Below are 20,446 nucleotides of genomic sequence, written 5' to 3'. Positions count from 1 at the left end.
TGGCCAATATGGGAATGTCTTGTTTGATTACTTATCGGTCAAAAGGATTTTGTGGTTCCTCACCCCCATACTTCTTGTGGGGGGGAGTGGAGGAAGTTTAAAAAATAAAGGACATCCTATATATCAAAAACATGAAAAACAAAGTAATATCCATCTTTTTGCCACAACCCTAGACTCCTATGTTTGATACAGCTGGGGACAATTCTCAAGATTCTGCATATCTTTCCTCAAGAACTTCCAGGTATCCTCAGGGTCTCTTGAGTTTCATAACATGGATTGAAATTCTTATCTTGCCATCAGAAATGTGCTTACAAAGTTATAGTCCCATCTCATACTTCTGCTATTGCTTATCCTGGTTGGCCATTTGTAGGAACTCATCAATATTCCATTAAATATTTCAATACACCAGAGAATGAGAGAGCAGGTGGGTTTGTTATTTTTTCCCACTAGAGCTTCCGAAGGACTCCTTTGTTTGCCATAACCAATAGGGAATTGAGACACTGGCTTTACTTTACAGGACTAAGGCCCCATACAGCAACCTCCCTACTAAAAAGCAAAGCAACCCACTGGCTTTAATGAAAGTCCTCAAAGCATCTGCAAAGCCATAGTAATCCTATCCTAACAGGACAGCCAGACTGACCACCAGCATTCACTGCAACCTCAACAGGCATCTAATTAAAACAAAGTAAATCAAAAGGGAAAATATTGACTCCCTAGAAGCATTTATAAATGTGGCAAAGGTTCCTTTAGAACAAGAAGCCAAAATGGGGCTGGTAGCTTGAGCTTTTGAATGTCAGGAGACGTTAATTGTGCCTAATCTTTTGAAGCCATTTTCCAAACTTATATGAATGATAGTCATTTTGCAAATTAAATTTTGCAGGTGTTGGAGGAAAAAAAGGCAGCAGACAGATTTTTGTCATTACTCATTGGCTTAACTGGGACATCGTTAAATATTTCTTCTGCACTGCTAGGTCATATAATTAAGCCTGAAATGAAGAAAACTTTGCCCATTAAGTTTTTAGTTTTTATATCAAAGAGCAATATTCTACATCGAGCCACAATGTAGCTCCAAATAAGCAATATGATGACATATATTAATTAGAAATGTGTTCTTCCAGAGATGACTGCTCTAAATTCATTATTCTATTTCATATTCATGAACTAGTTTTCATTTCCTTTTTACACACAGTTTGAAAGTAAAAGAAGGAGTTATTTAACATATTGGTATGTAGTAGGTAAACTTATGCTAATAACTATTACAATTGTAGCCATACTTTTATGGCATCATTTGCAAATGCTGGCTCTCTCTAAACATCTGAAAGAAAAAATTTTAAATATTCAAACTTGTTCCCATTGAGCTTCAATCCAGCTGTTTAGTAGCCACCTGTTTTTCCTGCCATGATGGCCATCTGGGAAAAGAAAGCTAAAAGCGAATTGAATTGAATTGAATTCACTTTTTCCAACAGTGAATTGATTTGAATTAAATTGAATTGAATTGACTTCTGGGAAAAGAAAAAGTAAGATTCAACTTCATGATATGATGGTCCAGTTTATCAGAGAGGTAGCAATCTATTCTGCCTCCAGAAGGCAAGAAAAACTAGAAAAAGGGACAGGAAACATGTATTGATTTCTAAAACTGATAGGGAAGCTATCAAATTATTGATTCAGCAAAAAAAAAAAACAATTATCCTTCATGACTCAAGCAACTATTTGCTTTGAGTTGGGGTTTTGTGGAAATTAGTTTAGATGAAAAGGAAAATACAAACAGTTCTCTCTTGTCAATTCTCCTAATTGTGCGGTCATGCAAATCACTAACAGGATTGAATATAGGATGTTTGAAAATTAGCACTACCTCTGTCCACGAGTCATTTGTGCCTGTTTTCTTTGAAGGGATTCTGGGAGATAAGTCGCAAGGACAGAACTACTTAGTGTGTAGTGATGGACAACTAGGGGTGGAGTGGGAAAGAAGCAGGTGGTATAGTGCACCTACCAAACAGGACTGAATAATAGTTTCAATATTTCATGTAAAATTGCGACAAGTTGGAAATAAATTCTAACAAGAACACCTAGATTGGAAGTTTTTCTATGTTCTTTTCTATCTATGGGCCAGTTTTCTTTTTTTAAAGCAATTCCGTTTCTAGTATATTCCCAGTATATGGGCATAATGAAATTGACACCCATGTATACTTAATGCTGACTGTTCCCCACCCAACAAACATGGCATTCACAAAGGTTTAATTGTTTTGTTCAACCACATTCTCCAAAACCGAATCATCAACTGAATCATTTAGGGATTCAGATTCTACATAATGAAATTATGAATCAATACAGCCCTTTTTTTTTAGATCCAATATCCTGAAACATGTGAGCTAGTAATTAAACTCCTAACTGTATGCAGCTGTGATTCTGGGGCCCATATTAGCAAAGTATTTAGAACAAGCATTTAGAATACTGCCTGAACATTTGTGATAAACCAAACAACTCCAAAACCTAAATCATCTCAATAATGCCACAAGAAAGGAGGTTGGGGATGGTTAACACTATCATCTCCAAACGCCATTGCAGTTAAGGATTAACTTGTTACCACTCTTCATTGGCTTGTGAGAAACGTGTGTGTACAGATATACACACTATATATCATATATTATATGTAATAAATAGAGATTCTCTAAGTTATTCAATCAGAAACAAAAACACAAGGAAATAGGAAAGATTCAGACAAAAATGAAATTTATTTAAAGGAGTGAATTTTTCTGCTCCGAAAAATCAGCTATCTCCCCCCCCCCACCCCGTACATCTAAGCATTTATGAAAAGCATGGCGGGTAGTTGCAGGAACAGCTGTCCAATTTACATTCACAAATGCAGGTGTTATTCATACACAAAACAGAGGTCAGCTGAAAAATCTGGCTCTTAATTAGCTACCTTTTCTAGCCGAATTTTTCTTAGTGAAGTTCTGTGTATAATTTAGGTTCAAATTATAGACCTTTTTTTTTTAGATCCTACCATGCTATCAGGCAGGATCTATCTTTGTGAATGATAATTTACAACATGTTTAATTTCACATGTTTTATCTACATCATACCTAAGACAAAATCTTGTTCTACATTCAAGGTTTTTTTTTCCTTTATCTTTTTCAGTGTATAACTTTGATATCTATTAGTGGAGTAAAATGCTTCTTTTCTAACTATGGGTGAGAATTTTGCCCCTCCCCCTCTTGTTTTAAAATTGAGAAAATCTGCAATCATAATCGGGGCTTCTTTTCAACTTTTGAAACTGATGCAAGATTTAAGTGCTCTCCCTGCTATTGTTTCAATAGAGGGAAGCCCCAGAGCTTATTACAGCACTTCTTAGAAATGACAGAACAGGGAACAGTGTCTAACACAATCCATTAGGAAACCCAAGCCTTAAATCAAATGACCACAGAGCCCTCTCAGTTAACAGAAATGCAGCAGCTGTACATATTTACTGTAACACAATGCTATATTGTTGCAGACATAACACTGTTTGAAAAAATGAATCCAGCATGTGACATGTGACCAGCTTACTCCTCAATGTGCAAAATGAGAAGGTGTAGAGTGGTATTACTTTTGAAATACATAGATAAGCATTAGGATCATAGAGAAGACAGGTATTACGTGCTGCTAAACTTGGAGAGTCCATTTGGAGGTCACTGGGTTAGGAAAAAACCAAGGTAGCTCCTGGCTTTTGCTATGATTTTGAAGACCTACACTAATTGCTACCTGCCAGATATGATAGATACATCAACACCTGCCTATCCCTACTAGTTTTTGTCCTAATTCCACAGCATTTCTACAAATATGCTAAATTGTACTTCCTATGTTTGCTCATCACAGTTCACTGTAAATCAAGCATGCAGAATATGAAAGATGAATTAAAATCTATGCCAAATCTTAATCTAAATTTTATCATTGCTAGTGACAATGCCTTGTGACTTTCTGTCAAATAATATGTATTGCTTTTCTTCCAAAGAGCTCAAAAGGCTAAGGTAAAATGTGCTGTTGGTGGAGACTTCCATATGAGTTTCTAGCATCTTTCTAATCCCATTTTACCTGCCTAGCCTCATCCATGCAATTTGTCTCAAGCAGCACACCAAGATTCAGAATACTGCCTAGGGCCCCTCAGAGTTACAGAAAGAAAAAAAAATGTTCTGTGGTGATCTCTTTGAATGGCATAAATAGTATTTTACTGTGGGGAATTGGGCCACATAGAGAAAAAGAGGTGGGGTGATTCCTGCTATTTTCACCATTAATATTCTTGACAATGACCAGCAAGAACCATGATTTCTCCAAAGTATTCATTTTAATCTACATCACCTCCAATGTACCCTGTATATCTCTTATATGCCCATAGTCGTTAGCATCTTGTCTCCCCATTAGATTGTGAACTCCTTGAGGGCCCAAACTATTTTTTGCTTTTCTTTGTATCCCTAGCACTTAGCACAGTGCCTGGCACACAGTAAGCACTTAATAAATACTTGTTATCTTGTTAACTACATACAGGAAATCACTTTTACCCATATTACAATTGAATGTCAAGGAACATTTATCTCCCTGTACCCCTTTCCCCCTCACTGACCTCTGCCAAAGAGGACAGAAGTTCAATCAGTTGAGTTTTGAAAGGAGCTTTCAATGGATTTCCTTATTGGCCTTCCTATTCCAATGGACAAGCCTGATTCTCAAAGATACCTACTAAAATTCTACTCCATGGACATATACAGCCCAATTCTTTAGGCATTATGTTTTGGGGCAGAATGATGTGACCCAAATTGGCAAAAGAGGGTGATACTTTGCTGCAGCGGAATTCCTTAAAAGGGAGTGATTCCATAATTAGAAATTCAGGATTGCAAATAGGAGATTTCTTTAATTTTTTAAAGGACAGAATTTGATCCTGAATTATGGAAATGACAATGCTTAGCAAAATGTGGAAGATTTTATAAATTAAGAAGGCTTTATAGATCAACAGAAAATAGTCAAGAGCTCGCAATATCTTTCAGTAACTAGTGGCAAAATGCCACAGTTCTTCAAAGACTCAGAAATTAGGTTGTGTGTGTGTGTGTGTGTGTGTGTGTGTGTGTGTGTGTGTGTATGTTAATAGAAATACCATGCTTTCAATTTCACATAAAAATTAGTTTAAAATATTCTAACAATGCATTTTTTTCTGTCCTAGGATAACTTTTTTCCCCCTAATTTATGGTTACTTTGCTTTTGGAATCTGAATGCATATATAATGCAAATGTTCCATGGTAGAACAATATTAATAATGTTTAACAATGATTAGAATGGCTCTTACTATGATGGAAGCATGGGGCATGTTCATCAAACCTCAGGTATGAAATCAGCAAGTTAGAATTTGGAAAGAAGAAGCAAACTGTTCCCATCTGGGGATGCATTAAATAGACAAAGGCATTATTGCACAGGTTAGGAACCTAGTGCCTTATTCTGCATGAGAACTCTTCACAGACTATCTTTTTATGTACAAGATATCTTGCCTGTACCCTCTAAAGTCAAAATAGTATTCTGGTTTAGTTTATTGTACCTACTTATTGTGTCCTCATTAAGTTCATCCACCCTCACGTGACTCAAACAACAAGGCAGAAAGTGAGGAACAGGTTAGTAAAGATTGCTTACCCAATAAAGTTAAAAATGAGAGAAAACTAAAACAAGAGGAAAAGCGAGAGCAGGAAGGGGAAGGAGAGGAGGGGGAGAGAGAGAGGGAGAGAGAGAGAGAGAGAGAGAGAGAGAGAGAGACAGCAGAGATAGCAAGAGAGCGCAGACCCCCCAAAAAAGTACACAATATTTTCAGAAACTAACAGACACTATCACACTAACTAGTTCATGATTTAGCCCTGGCCTGTGTCAATGCTATGGTTCTCTCTATGGTTTTCTTACCTTGTTCCTCTTGAAGTATGCTCTTCGGCAAGCTGCAAAGCACTTCTCACTGCAGAAGCTTTTCACCTCACTTCCCATACTCAGGGAATATCGCTTGATTCCCACTTTCTGGCACCAGGCACACATTATTTGTACATTTGACACATCATCTTCTATAACAAAAGTATAAGAAAAATGTTGACATCAGAAGCAAACAACCCAACAGACTTACACACACACACAACCTGAACCTAACAAAAGTGAATGGGGGCATATGCTATTTTAGATTCACTAGCCTCACAACTTTCTAATAGTGTAGGATGGCTCCTTGCTGGATAGGCTGAGGAGATTTTCATGCTCCTAGGTTCCTGGAAAAGATGGTTTGCATACAAAACAGAGCATGACAAAAAGGCTGTGGAAGGTCCTAGGGGAGGGGAGTGGGTAGCCCGGTTTAAGATACCTCCCTCTGCTCCTCGAAACTAGCCTCGAAATTAATGAAGCTTGCAAAGTAACCCCATTCCTAATAGGGCGTTGCTTAGATCTGAGATATTCTGCCACATCATTTCCTCACCAAATGCAAAAGGCATCATCTACACAGCATAGCCTTTGAATAACATTAACTTCGTGTGCATCTTTGAGCTGTTAGGAACCAAGGGAATGTTCTCTTTCCAAGTGGATATTCATTCCCAAATGTGCAATATTCCCAATTACTGTGGAAGAGTTTTGACAGATCTCTGCAACAGAAGGGAAGATCTGAGTGGTCACATCCTGGATATGTAAGCACTCCCTAATAATTAAGATTCTTACGCACACTTGGCATTCTGAATAAGCTATGAAAAGTAGAACCTTTTGGCACTGGTTTCTCTATATGCAAATTAGATTTAATATCACCTATTAATTTGATCATTTTTCCTCCCATCAGTCGAGGGGTGGTGATCATACAGTCCAGAAGGACTGGGGTCATGTGGTCTTAGGGAATCCTTTTCTAACTTCATTTCCTGGCTGTCTTTTTGGTGTATATGTTTCTTTGCCTATGAAAATTAAGTTAAAAAGAAAACTCAAATGTTGAGGCCAGATAAAGCTTTTCTGCCTTTACTAAGTAAAGTACTTCTGTATTACAGAAGGTTCTGCTCCATTTTGAGTTTCTTCTATCTCTCCCAATTGATGGCAGACAAGATGGCACGCTGTTATTAGTCAGCTCTCGCCTTCTTGTATAGCATCATTTTTAAGGGCTAGATCAGTCTCTCCTATGGACTTGAACTGCAATCACAGGATCCCCAGCTATCTCTGGCATTCTCTGTTGTCTGATTTCTGAGCAAAATCCCCCAAAGACTAATTGCTAAAGCAGTCCTTGGTCCATGAGTTGTTGACACATTCATGGTTCAGAGAGTCTGTCATACAACCATCTCATTTCCTTCTGAGAGATTTGTTTTGAGGCATTGCTGTCAGCAGCCTGCAAAATTAGAAGCAAACTAATTTGTAGTGCAGCGATACGGCTTTTTTTCTTGAGTATCATAACTCAGAATTACATGCTACATTTTATTCACCTTAATGGAATAAATATTGTCAGTTTAATGGGTTTTTATTCCACAAATTATATGGTGCAATTTATAGTTACGAATCAAATGCACACAGACAAAAAGCTGACCTTTCCTTTTTAATCAGACTTCTTTTATAACTTATACCTTTCTTTAATTGGAACCAAACATAACCTCAAATTTAATGCTCCAAACTTATCGCATTTTATAATTTACTTGTTCAAAGTTTTATATATATGCATATATATTTAACACATATCACATTTACATATTAGACACAATATCCATGGCATACAATATTTCCCAAATACCCTGATTTACCTTAGAGTAGGTTGAGGAGTATTTTTTTTTAATTTAGGTTTAGTACTTATATTTTTAAATAGCCAGTCTTCATTCCCAAAAGAACATGGCTAACTAACATCATCCGTTGCTTTATTTTTTAATTTCCCCCATTAATCAAATACATTTCAAATCTTGGATTCCTGAAAAAAGAAGATGGCACAGCAGAACGTTTCACAAATGATCCAGTGGCAATAATCTCACTGCTGATGAAACCTGAAAGGCAAAATCGAACTGGGGAAATCAGTTGGCATCACAGTTCAGTGAGGAAAGCACACTTTGAGAATATCTCCACTAATTAGGTTCCATTCCTTGCTTCCCTCTTTAAGGAGTCTCGATTCTGAAGCCAAGCACAGCATTCTGAATCACTGTTATTTATTTGGCAGTACAGAATTGAACTGAGAAGAAAAAGCATAGTGGGCAAAATTGCAGGAAGGCCAAGTACTGAGGCTTACACAAACTGGAACATATGAAGGATTACTGGGATCCAAAAATATAGTTTGGTTTCCGTCCCCCATACCCCTCATCCCATCACCATCAAATACAAGAATTGTTCATTCAAACTGTCATTCTACTTAAAGAGCTGCCTTCTGACAATAAGCCTAGCGACTGAACAAGGAAGGTGTCACAAAAAAAGACTGTTTTGCAAACGAGTCCCATTGCAGGCCAACAATATGATAAAATGCAGCCAAAGAAATCGTGTGATTTCTTTTTCTTTATTCAGCAGTTGGAAAACTCTGAGAATGGTGGTTAGCATTTGTCTTGATAAATAAGTTGGCATTCCTATAAGTTTCTCATTGAATTCAATTTCAGAAAGGCACTCCCTTGGAAAACAGCCATCAGCTTTTTTTTTTTCTTTTCAGTCATAAAATTGTTATCAATTACTATCGATCCCCCCAAAAAATTCCATAAAAGGTTTATTCCAAAAATTCAAGCAAACATTTTTTCAGATGTCTCATTTATTCTAGTCTTCTGCAAAGCTCAGTAAATTAACACTACAGTTAGTAAACAAAGAAAGTAGCTGTGATTTATTTCCAGATTAATTTTAGCAATCAATACTAGCCATGAAATTCTCCTACAGTCCCTGAGCTGTTCCTCCTTGTCTTAAATAAGCTACACCTCACTTCTCCACCACCCCATATGCAAATGCATACAAATCATAACTAATGTAAAGCCAAGGGGTATCCAAGAGGTTTGCATTAGACAATTAGCTCAAACATGGAATGAATATGGATACTCAGGTGAGCAGATTCTTTGATTAGTTTAACTTTTCTAACTTTAAGTTTAGTAGACAGTTATCATTTTTGTTCCTTTAAAAAAAATTCCAGCAAAGGGAAACTGATAATCCCTTAACTATGTCTGTACTTAAAGGTTATGCCATTATAGGTGAGAAGGAGTGTTTCAAAGACTACTTCAGGAACTGGACTTAAGATCTACCACTCCTTATGGTTTTTAGACAGTATATTTTTTATAATGAAAAATGCAACAAATGTAGAATGTTTACAACATTAAGTCATGTTCCCGAAGGGAACAGTTTGTGTAGCAAGAAAAAATTATCATGTTATAATAACTAAATATGCATCAGTCTAAAGGATGCTTCAAGTAATCATCCAAAATGTGTACCACCTCTCTAGGTCTTAATTAGGCAGAATGTTTAAGGTTGTTTTTCTTTTCTTTTCTTTTTAAGTCTCATAGTTAAAGTTCTAAAGAAATTTTTCCTACTTTAAATCTACAAAAGGAGAAATTTAGATAAATTATGACCAACATTTTATTCTGGTTCAGTTCCAGAGAAGAGACTTAGGTGGGGCATGACTGCCGTCTTCAAATATCAGTTTACCTCGTTCTAGATGGGGCAGAAATAGGACTAATTAATAAAAGTTAGACAAGCAGACTTCAACTAAACATAAGAAATAATTTCCTAACAATTAGAGTTATCCAGATTTGGGATGGTAAGTGATGAGTTCTCCATCAGAGGAGGCTGGGTAGCTATTTGTCAGTGGAATGCCTTCCTTCCCGGAGGGAAAGACTCCTGCTTCCGAGACAACTTTAAAACCCCTTCTAGCACCAAAACCCTATGAAGCTGCATGAATTTTCTTCATTTTGATAGAGGTCTGATAAAATTGTGTCAAGTGTGTCTGAAATCTCAAGGCTGCTTATAAAATCTCCTTTTCTAGCTAGGTTTTCTAAAGAAAAGAATGGACAATGAAGTGCCTTTCTGGAATAGGGGACATACAAAAACGAAAACTCTGATCTACCTCACCAGATACTAAAATAAAGTGGTTGATCATTGTAGAAAGCAGGCAGTTAGCTTTCTACTATGGAAAGGAAAATGAAAATACTCTGCCTCTTTTTCCTCTTCCTTTTGGATTTCCATGGGAGTCTGTGTCTGTGGAGAAACTCAGAAAATATTTGCTACAGGCAGATGCTTATCTTCTCTAGTGACAAGTAGGATGGGTGAATTTGAATAAATTTTGAAAACCAAATGATCTTTTAAAATAATTTACCAGGTGGTTTTGGTTGTAGTCTTGATCGTCCCCAGTGGAGTGAAACAAGGTTGTATTCGATCTAGCTTTCTGTAACCGTGCTTGGAGGCACACATAGATGCAGCTTAGGATCTGTTGTTAAATTTTCCTTTGAATCCTTCTGGAAATTATTTAATTCAAAAGACTACAAGACCCCTGTAAGAAGCCCTTGTGATGGCCCTCCAGGAACTTCTGCATGATTGACAGTGGCCTAGAAATATACCCCAGGAATACCTGACAGGGTTCCTGAACCATTTTTAACATATAACACAATAATTCATAATGATGATGATGATGATGACGATGATGATGATAGTTAGCATGAATAATTGCTTACTATTGCCAAGCACTGTGCTAAGCACTCTACAAATATTATCTCATTTGATCCTTGTAAAACAAGAGGTAGATACTATTATTATCCCCATTTTTTACAATTAAGGAAACTGAGGTAGACAGAGGTTAAGTGATTTGCCTAGGGTCACATAGTTAGTAATTGTTTGAGGCTGGATTTGCATTCAGGACTTCCTGACTTCAGGCCCAGCTGAACCAGCTATTCCAATGCTATGCCTTCGATTCCAATTAGAAACTGACAGTAAGGCAAGAAAAAACTGAGATCACGTTTCAATCCACACCAAGGAAAAAAAAGATGCTAGCAAGGTAAGAACTTTTCTCATCTATACGGAACTGAGAATTGTCACAGATTCTGTGACAGAATAGATAAAATGCTCCTGGACCATTACAATAGCCTCCTAACGTGTCCTCCTGGCCTCATCTGCTGAACCTTCTGATCCTTTTTAACAGCTAGAATAAGCTTTCTTACATAGACATCTGGTTCTCTCACTCCTCTACTCAAAAAAAACTTCAGCTGCCTCTTTTTGCCTCCCCAGTAAAGTTCAAATTCCTTATCCTGATGTTCAAGGCACTCCACAAACTAGGGCCACCTTTACCTTTCCAGTTTTTTTCATATGGCAACACTTCGTATACTCTATACTCCAGCCAAACTGAACAATTTTCTCTCCCACCAATATACCCTACACCCCCCTTCTCCACGCTTCAACTAATGATCTCTTCTATGACTGCAATATCCCACCCTCTCTCTTCACCAGTTAAATTCCTACCCAAGCTCAACTCAAATTCCACGTCTTCTATGAAGCTTTCCTGGATTCCTTCACCCTCACTTCCCTCAAGTAACATTCTTCCCCCTGCAGTATCACACAGTAGTTTGTTAAATGAATGAATGAATGCATGAATGAATGAATAAGCATTTATTAAGTTCTTACTTTTTGCCAGGCACTATGCTAAGCAATAGGAATACAAAATCAAAGAAACAGACCCTGCCAATACATATAAGGTAGTGGTGGCCAGGGAAGGGAGTTTTTGTCTGGTGAATCACAGGGATGATGACGTCATCCGTAAAGCAGATAATTGGTATAACTTTTTCCTTTAGAGACTTGTAAAACTTATCATACATTACTTTATATTACATTTATCTGTTTGTGTTTTTTCTCATCTTAGACTGGAAGCTGGATGAAGGCCAAGACTCTGAGTTCCATAAATTTTATATCTCCCTCAGAACTTAGCAGGCTGAGCTTAATAAATGTTACCTCAATTAAGGAATAAATGAATAAGTGAGTGAGTGAATCAAGTAGAAATTCAAATTTAAAATGTCAACATGCCTTTGAAGAGAATGTTAAAGTGGGATGTTTAGTAAATATTTGTTGATTGGTTGATTGATTGGGGGAAAAAAACATGTTTGAGGCCTACAAAGCATGTCTTTAATGACTCTATGACTAAGAAAACTGGACCTGCTGAATGTACCATATCTGACTTGCATTAGCATAATCTATGAGCCATATTTGACATGAAGTGACAAGTCAGAATCGCCACCCAAGGCCAATAATTCAGTCATCTGTTTAAAAAACATCTAAATACGTAAGCTCAAATAAGATAATGCATGTAAATTCTTTGCAACTTTAAGGTATGTATAATTATTAATTAATGTCATTATTATTATGACTACTATTATTTATATGCTACTATTTGAGGTTCGGTAACATAGCTACAGGAAACAGAATGGTGGCCCTTAATACCAGTGGTCACAAAGGCAGCTACAGCCCTTTTCCATTGTGTAGATGATGGATGACAGCAGAACATAGACATACAGCCTTTCACCTAGGTGGCTACCTGTAGGATTTCATCTCATGGATGTCAAAAAAATGTCTCTATCAACATCTGAATGAAACACAGGATTTAAAGCTGGAAGGGACCTTAGATATCTTTTGGTCCAACCTCTCTCACTTTACATATGAGGAAACTGAGGCCCAGTAAAGAAAATTTACTTTTTCCCAGATCACTTAGGGGATGGCTGAGATTTGAACCTGAATCCTCTGATCCAATTCTAAAATTCAAAATTCCTTCCTTTAGCTGAAGGCTTCTTTGTTGTTGTTCAGTTATGTCCAACTCTTCGTGACCGCATTTGGGGTTTTCTTGGCAAAGGTACTGGAGGGGTTTGGCATTTCCTTCCCCAGCTCATTTTACAGATGAGGAAACTGAGGAAAACAGGGTTAAATGACTTGCCCAGGGTCATGCAGCTAGGACATGTCTGAGGCCAGATTTGAACTCAGAAAGATAAGTCTTCCTGACTCCAGGTCCAGTGCTCTATGCACTGCACCACCTGTTGCTGTTGTTGAGGAGCAACTGAGTGGCTTCTTATCCCTTGTTAAGATGAAAATGCCATCTTTCCACCACCCAAAGAATGAATGGTCATAAAGTGAACTTTTAAGTCATAAAATGGGCTTAATAAATGTTGATTGATGATTATTTACATTTTAATATAAATTAATTATCAGATTTTCCCCCAAGGGTCTTTTTAGAGCTAGGAGGGTGGGCAGAATGTCAAGAAACCAAATGCCCGGATGGCTAGAGGGTACAAAGAGTAAATTGTAAGAGCGTGAGAGGTTAAGCATCTTCCGCCTAGCAATTCTACCTTTGGTAAATAGTTTTAGTGAGCTGAGGTCAAATGCAAGCTAAGTAGGAAGAAACCATGGCACAAGGACCTACACTGGCAAAAGTGCCAGTTAAATCACACCAGAACAAATATTTGTTGAGCAATCACCCTGTACAAAGCAGTATGTTAGGTGCTCTACTGAGCACTGAGAAATGAGAACAGCACAGACGACAGAGCAATCACACAGACTGCATTTTTTTTTAAAAGAAAAATTGATGAGCAACCCCATGAGACAAAGAGGCAGGCTCTTCCAATCGGCAGCCAAGACCTTTCAAGTGGACAAAGCATTTCCTTCACAATTATTCTGTGAGGTAGCCTGTGCAAGTAGTATTCCCATTTTACAGATGAAGAAACTGAGGATCAGAAAGATGAAGTGAGTTGTCCAAGACTGAGTGGCAAAGCCAGGATTCAAACCCAGTTGTCCTGATGCCAAGATCAGTGCTCATTCCACTATACCACATTGTCTCTAAATTAACCATAGATTTGACCTCAGAGTGGGTCAGTTAAGTTTATTTCCTTTCCACTGTCAAAGATAGAGCTCCAGCTCTCTGTGTCTTGTTAATTTGTGCTATCTGTCATAAGAAGGATCAGACAAAAGAATATGAATGGATGAATCCAAATCCACCCCTACTATTGGAGAGATAATAACTCACAAGAAAGGAAAAATATATCATAATAATCTGTAATCTCTTTCATTCAATTACTTCTTTCCACTTACTTAGCTACAATTCTAGTTCAGGACTTCAACACCTTCTCTCCCCGCAAAAAACCATGTAATTACCTCCTAACTGGTCACCCTGCCTCCACTATCTCACCTCTCCCACTCATCCTCCATATAACTACCAAAGTGATTTTCCTAAATTACAGGTCTGACCACATAATTCCCCTGTTTAAGAATCTTCAGTGGCTCCCTATTGTCTTGAGGATAAAATATAAATTGCTGCATTTGTCATTTAAAGCCTTCATACTCTGGCTCCAACCTACCATTCCAGAATGATTTCACATTACTCCTTTTCATACCTTCCACATCACAAACTGGACTTTCTGCTACTCCTCATACCAACATTCTATTTCCCATCTCCTTGCCTTTGCACTGAGTATCTCCCATGCCTGGAATGCTTGCCTTCCTCATCTCTACCTATTATAATCCTTAACTCCCTTCAAGGCTTAGCTCAAGTACTACCTTCCACAAGATACCTTTCCTGATTCCCCCAGTTGTTTGTGTTTCTTCAGTACCCCAATGACTTTGTATTTATTTTGTATATATTCCATTTCACTCATCTGTGTATATGTTGTTTTCCGTAATATCATGAAGGCTCCTTGAGGTCAGGGACTGTTTTGATTTTGTCTTTATATTCTCTATGTATACTATGGCTTAATAAAATTTTTAGAATGTATTAAATTACTAATAATCATGGTAGTAATAAGATGCCTTACAAATTCAAGACTACATAGGTGACATTCTTATATCCTGCTCTCTACTTGTAATACTCATTTCATCCTCTGAATTTGGTTGGTCTGCTAGGAGTAATGGTGACCCCAAAAGTCTGTGACTGCCCAAGTCCCACCCTTCTGTATCTCATAGTATAGAAATGCTGAGTTACAGAGTCTAGGTCCCAGAAAAAATCAGGAATTGTTCTCAGATTACTCTATAGAATTTAAGGGAATCGTGAGCTCTTAGAAGTCCATGGAGAGTGCTTCTTTGCAGAGGTGGGAGGCTATGGCTATGGAACATTGTATATGTTGTCAACTCAACTTGTGTATGTGTTGGTTAGTTTGGCTGAATTACCTTTTTTCTTTCTGTTTCTTTTTTACATTTTGTTACAAGGGATGACTTATTGGATAAAGAAGAGGAACAGATATATTCAGGAAGTTAAGGTGATATAAAATCACCCTCAATAACAATTAAGTGGGAAAATGTTAGGGAAATGAAAGCAATGTAAAAACACCTTTAATAACAATTGGACTTTTTAATGAATTAGCTTTTTAAGAAAGTCCATCAAGTGGTAAAACCTATATGAATTGATGCAAAGTGAAGCAAGCAGAACCAGGACATCATTGTATACAATAACAGCAATATTGTGATGATGATCAACTGTGAAAGACTTAGCTATTCTGATCAATACAATGATCCAAGACAATTGACTCATAATGAAAAAATGCTATCCACCTCCAGAGAGAGAACTGACAAATTCTGAGTGCAAATTAAAGTATAACTTTCTCACTTTATTTTTCTTATTTTTTTAGATATGGCTAATATGGACATTTGGTTTACATTATTTCACACGAATAATTGATAATCATATTACTTGCCTTCTAAGTATGTGGGGGAGGGGTAGAAGGGAGAGAATTTGAAACTCAAATTTAAAAATAAATAAATAAATAGATAGATAGTGGATTTTATTTTTTTTAAAAAAAGTCCATGAAGGGGAACATAACAAACTACAGTTATCCTTTCCACATCATGACTTTCCCCATCATGGTTTTGATTTATTGTGGGTTGGATAAGAAATTAAATGGGAATTTAGGGAGAGTTTTGCAGAAGCCACAGACAACACGCAAAGGCCAACAGATGACAGAAAAAGTTTAGAAACCCAGAAATGCATAAACTATATATGTATAGTAATAGGGAAGGCCAAAAATTTTTTGTAGATTTTCCAGATTGTACGTCCCTCTAACCTCAGCGATGTGCAAGGGATAATGTAGTTCATTGTATTATAGGACTTAGAATAGGAGAGAATCGTAGCACTCTAGCCCAGGGGTTTTTAATCTGGAAGGTCTGAAAACTTTCTTTATTTAAAAATATATTAATAACTGCATCTCAATATAATTGGTTTCCTTTGCAATCTCTGCATTTTATTTTATTGTATTTTAAAGCATTATTCTGAGAATGGACTTCATCAGACTGCCAATGAGGTCCATGACACAAAAAAGGTTAAGAAATCCTATCTAGTCCACCCTACTCATTTTATAGCTGAAGAAACAGGACCAGATTTCAAGCATTCTAGAAAACCAGGCAGAGCAGCATATTTTAAGGATCCCCATATCAGAGAATTGGGTGCACCAGTATATAAGGTAGACATAAAAGAGCCACCTGATGTCTGCTCTGATAATTTCCAAGGTGGCCCCAAGTATGATGAAATACTGATGAAAAGCACTTCCTTTCACCCAGGATGGCTCTTTTCATTACTCATACTCCCACCCTCATTTAACCTGCTTTGCAGATTGGTTCCCACCCAGAGATATAGAAAAAGCTGCTTGAAACATGGGGATGAGCTAAATGGAGCCTTTGGTGATATAGTTTGAACAGAGCCAACTGGAAAGTTGTTAATACAAAATTGTACTTTACCACTATCACCATTACCGCCCTTGCCCTGAATATACCTAAGAAGGTTAAGAAAAATAGTAATAGGTCAAAAAGAGTCTCTAAAAAAACTTGGAGTCAGAGGACCTGGGCTAGAATCACAGATCTGCTACTTTCTGCCCATATGACCCTTTGGTAAATCTCGGATATCTCTAGACCTCAATTTCCTAGAATTAGAAATCTAGTAAGTGTCATATCTAGGGTTCAAACCCATGATTTTTAAGTCCAGTACTCATTCCATCTTAACAGGATGGATCATTTCTATGTCCCAGGAAAAACATCAGTTACATTGAGTCACAAAAAATTATTCCTAGTCATGTAAAGGACAAGATTACTTCCAATTATCTAAAAACCTACAAAGCCAGATAATAACTAAAATAAAATATGATTCCAGCCTAGAAGGCCAAGGAAAAACCCCAGGTCAGACATTAGTCATTGATCCCCATCAGAAATTGAAAGAAAATCCATTCCAGTTGATGGTCATTAGAATTTGGGGTTCATTATTTATGATCTCAGTCCAAATCCAAGAAAGTCCCTCAAGGAGTCATCAGAATCCATCTTTGTTCACCTAACAAATCCCTTCTTTGTGGTCATTGTCTTTCTGGGGATAAAGGATGACAATCTCATGTCCACTACTAGTATGCACTGCCCTGGTATGCCCCAAATGAGGTACCACCCCGCCTTTTGGGTTGAAGAATGTCCTATAGGAACCAAGTGAGAACAAGAGCTAACTTATTCAACTCTGACCACTCAATTGTCACCCTCTTTGTGGGCCTGCTCCACAGGACAGTTCCAGGTCCTACCAGTCCTACCAAGGGAATGATGCTGGCTCTACTCCTTGTTCAGAAAGATCTTTCCTTGAGCTACATAATAGATAGAAGAAATGAAGGAAATGTAAAAACACCACCTCTGCCAACCCCCCCCACCAAAATCAATGATAAAGGAACAGAAGAGGATGTATTTGTATATTTCTATCTACAGCTATAAACTACAGCTACAAAGAAAAGGAAACAAAGCAAGTGAAAACTGTTAATACTATCAGAGCATAAGCTCCACCAGGGCATGGACTATGCCTAATCTAAACTTCGCAATTCCCCCCGGACAGTGCTTTACACAGAAAAGGTGTTTAATAAATGTTAATGAATGAATGAATGACTTATGAATGTAGATATGTATGTTTGCATATGTAAAATTATATTTACATATGTAAATACGTACTTTTACTCCAGCATAATTATCTACTAGGACTCAGAGTTGGAAGAACAGTTAACTCAAGTGTCAAATGCAATTCCATTTCAACTTTTTTCAGAAAATTTTGACAACTAAGCACTTGGCACCAAGTCCAAATGAATTATCTCAAGGTTCAAACCCACCCTCATGCTGTCATCAGAAGGAAGTCCAAGGAGTTATGGTCTAGCTTCTCTCTTTAAATTCTATAATTTTTGATAAGCAATCAATTTCCTTCAGCACCTGAATTGGCAAGAACCTCACAAGATTTCAACTGAGGACCTTTCTCTAGTGCAAAGGTCCGTTATTGGGGTCTGTGGTTTTTTTTTTAAAATGTTGATAATTATATTTCAGTATAATTGGTTTTCTTTGCAATCCTATGTATTTTACTATAATATACTTACAAGCATTATTCTAAGAAGTCCATGGACTTCACCAGACTGCCTGATGGGGTTTATGATTTTTCAATTTTTTTTTAAATTACAAATCCCTGCACTAGTGAGTATAGAGCAAGAAGGTTGAAAATACACCCTAGTGTAGCAAACCAAGGCTGTCATCTTTGCCTAACACCTAATCTGAACAACTATCTTTGAGAAAAAGAGAAACGTGAAGGTAAATAGAAGAAAGGTAGGAAAAGGAAAACCAGAAGCATAAAGACAGGCAGAAAAAAGGAAATGTAGTTTCTTCCTCTCTACTCACACACTCTATATGCCAGTATTCTACTTCTCCAAATTTCTAATAAATCTAGAAGTTAGGAAGAAGAGACAAGGACTGCATTAAGAGTTAATATTAGCTCCCAATTTATCTATTCCTACCTACTTTGGGTCAATGATATATTAATTTATTAATGCAGCATTTAATTTCTGGAAAGTCTGGATTAATTCCAGAAATGGAAATTCTTACAAAAATAAGGAACACTCCTGTTCTTTCTATTTCCATAAATCTATTTAATATTTATTCAGTCAATATTTTTAAATACCTACTATGTTTGATGTTTTGTGTGTTACCACCTTAACCCTTTAGTAATCTTTCTGGCTATCCAGAAGATCCTATCTTATCTGTGTTCTGCCCAGAAAGTAGCTAATAATAAGTTCAAGCTCATTTTGGTGACTACACAGAATGGGGTGGTCAGATGATAGTTAGAGAGGATATCAGCTGCAAAAAATACATATATTTTTAGAAGCATTGGCTGGTGGACCAGATAGCCAGAATTAAGAAATTTGAATTCTAGTATCTTCTCTGTTGTTTATTACCTATATGACTTTGAGCAAGTCACTTAAACTTCTTGTGCCTCAGTTTTTTGTTTGTAAAAATCAAAGAATTAGACTGTCAATAAAGTTGCTTTGAGATCTAAATTTCTATGATTTTAAATATATATCCAAAATAAATGGAATTTGAAAATGTGGGTAGGACCTTTTCCCTTTTCCTTCTCCAATCCAGACAATCTGTAACTCTAAGGCACCTGACCATACAAATGGCCCATAACTACAAACAGCAACCACTGTTCCTGCCCCACCTCCTCTCTCTAATTCTGGAGGCCTTGATTTTGAGACTTGTTTGGGTTTATTGTTTGTTTAGTTTTTTTTTTAATGGCGCTTTCAAAGAATTTCTGGGTTCATAAGTGGAGAAAGGAAAAAAAGCTATGAAAAGCAGAAATAACTTACACTGCCTGAAATTCCATCAGCTAGAAATTCATTTGAGTATTTAAGCCTACTCTTTCAAAAAATACAAATGAGCTTAGGAGTGTCAAAAGCTATGTCATTCACACTTTACTGTAAATTAGTGCAATCAGATTCTGTTCCTCCTAACTTAGATCATTCACACTCAAGGAATAGGGAATTTATTTGGGAGAAAGTGAGATAGGAAATCTGGGGTCACGGAATGCTTTGGGAAAAGGAGATGGAAAAAAATGTTGGACATGTAATCAGAAAGATCTGTGTTTGAATCCAGCCTTTGATTCATACGGATGGACCTATGTAACCATGAATAATTCACTTAACATCTCTGAACTTCTGTTTCCTTTTTTGCAAAAAGGAGATATTTTTACCAGCTACCTCAGAGAAGCTCATTGTGGTGAAGCTCAATGGAGGTGATGTAAGTAAAACAGTATAGAAAAAAATAGCAATTTGGTAGAGGAGCCAGGAGTCAATAAGCATTTATTAAGTATGTTCCATGTGCCAGATACTATACTAAGCTCTGGGGACACAAAGAAAGGCAAAAGATCGTCCCTGTAAGGTAAGCTTGGGTGAAATGCTGCAGAGTCAAATTAGTTCAAATTAGAGAGACCTAGAGTCTCAATGCTTAGAGAGAGGGAAAATGTGAGGTAGGAAAAGAACACAAATACAGTCCTAAAGACAAATTTCACCTCTATCAAAATTTTGCCTGGAGCCAATCCTATACCCAGAAAAGGAGTATAATTATTTTTTATTTCCCTCCTCCTTCCTCTCTCAATGTGCAACCTCCTGCTCCCAGGACTAACAACTCGGTCTAGGACTATTAGAACCATAGTTCAGCTACGTTATGAAATGAGTGCCATAGAGCTTGCCTGGGAAACTAACCA

At 37.1% G+C, this 20,446-nt stretch overlaps 1 protein-coding gene across 1 annotated transcript in view; it reads right to left on the bottom strand.

Annotated features, from left to right (window-relative positions):
• The window catches only part of SOBP (sine oculis binding protein homolog), a 226,321-nt gene that overhangs the window by 164,033 nt on the left and 41,842 nt on the right, over positions 1–20,446 (bottom strand). Inside the window, exon 4 of the mRNA XM_027856556.1 lies at positions 5,911–6,062. Coding sequence (XP_027712357.1) covers positions 5,911–6,062 — 152 coding nt within the window. The remainder of the gene's footprint in view (positions 1–5,910; positions 6,063–20,446) is intronic.

The sequence above is a fragment of the Vombatus ursinus genome, unplaced genomic scaffold (assembly GCF_900497805.2).
Source record: "Vombatus ursinus unplaced genomic scaffold, bare-nosed wombat genome assembly UNPS02000582.1, whole genome shotgun sequence".
Classification (NCBI taxonomy): Eukaryota; Metazoa; Chordata; class Mammalia; order Diprotodontia; family Vombatidae; genus Vombatus; species Vombatus ursinus.
The sequence above is the reverse complement of the archived record's forward strand: the minus strand, read 5'-3'. Positions and strand labels throughout refer to the sequence as shown.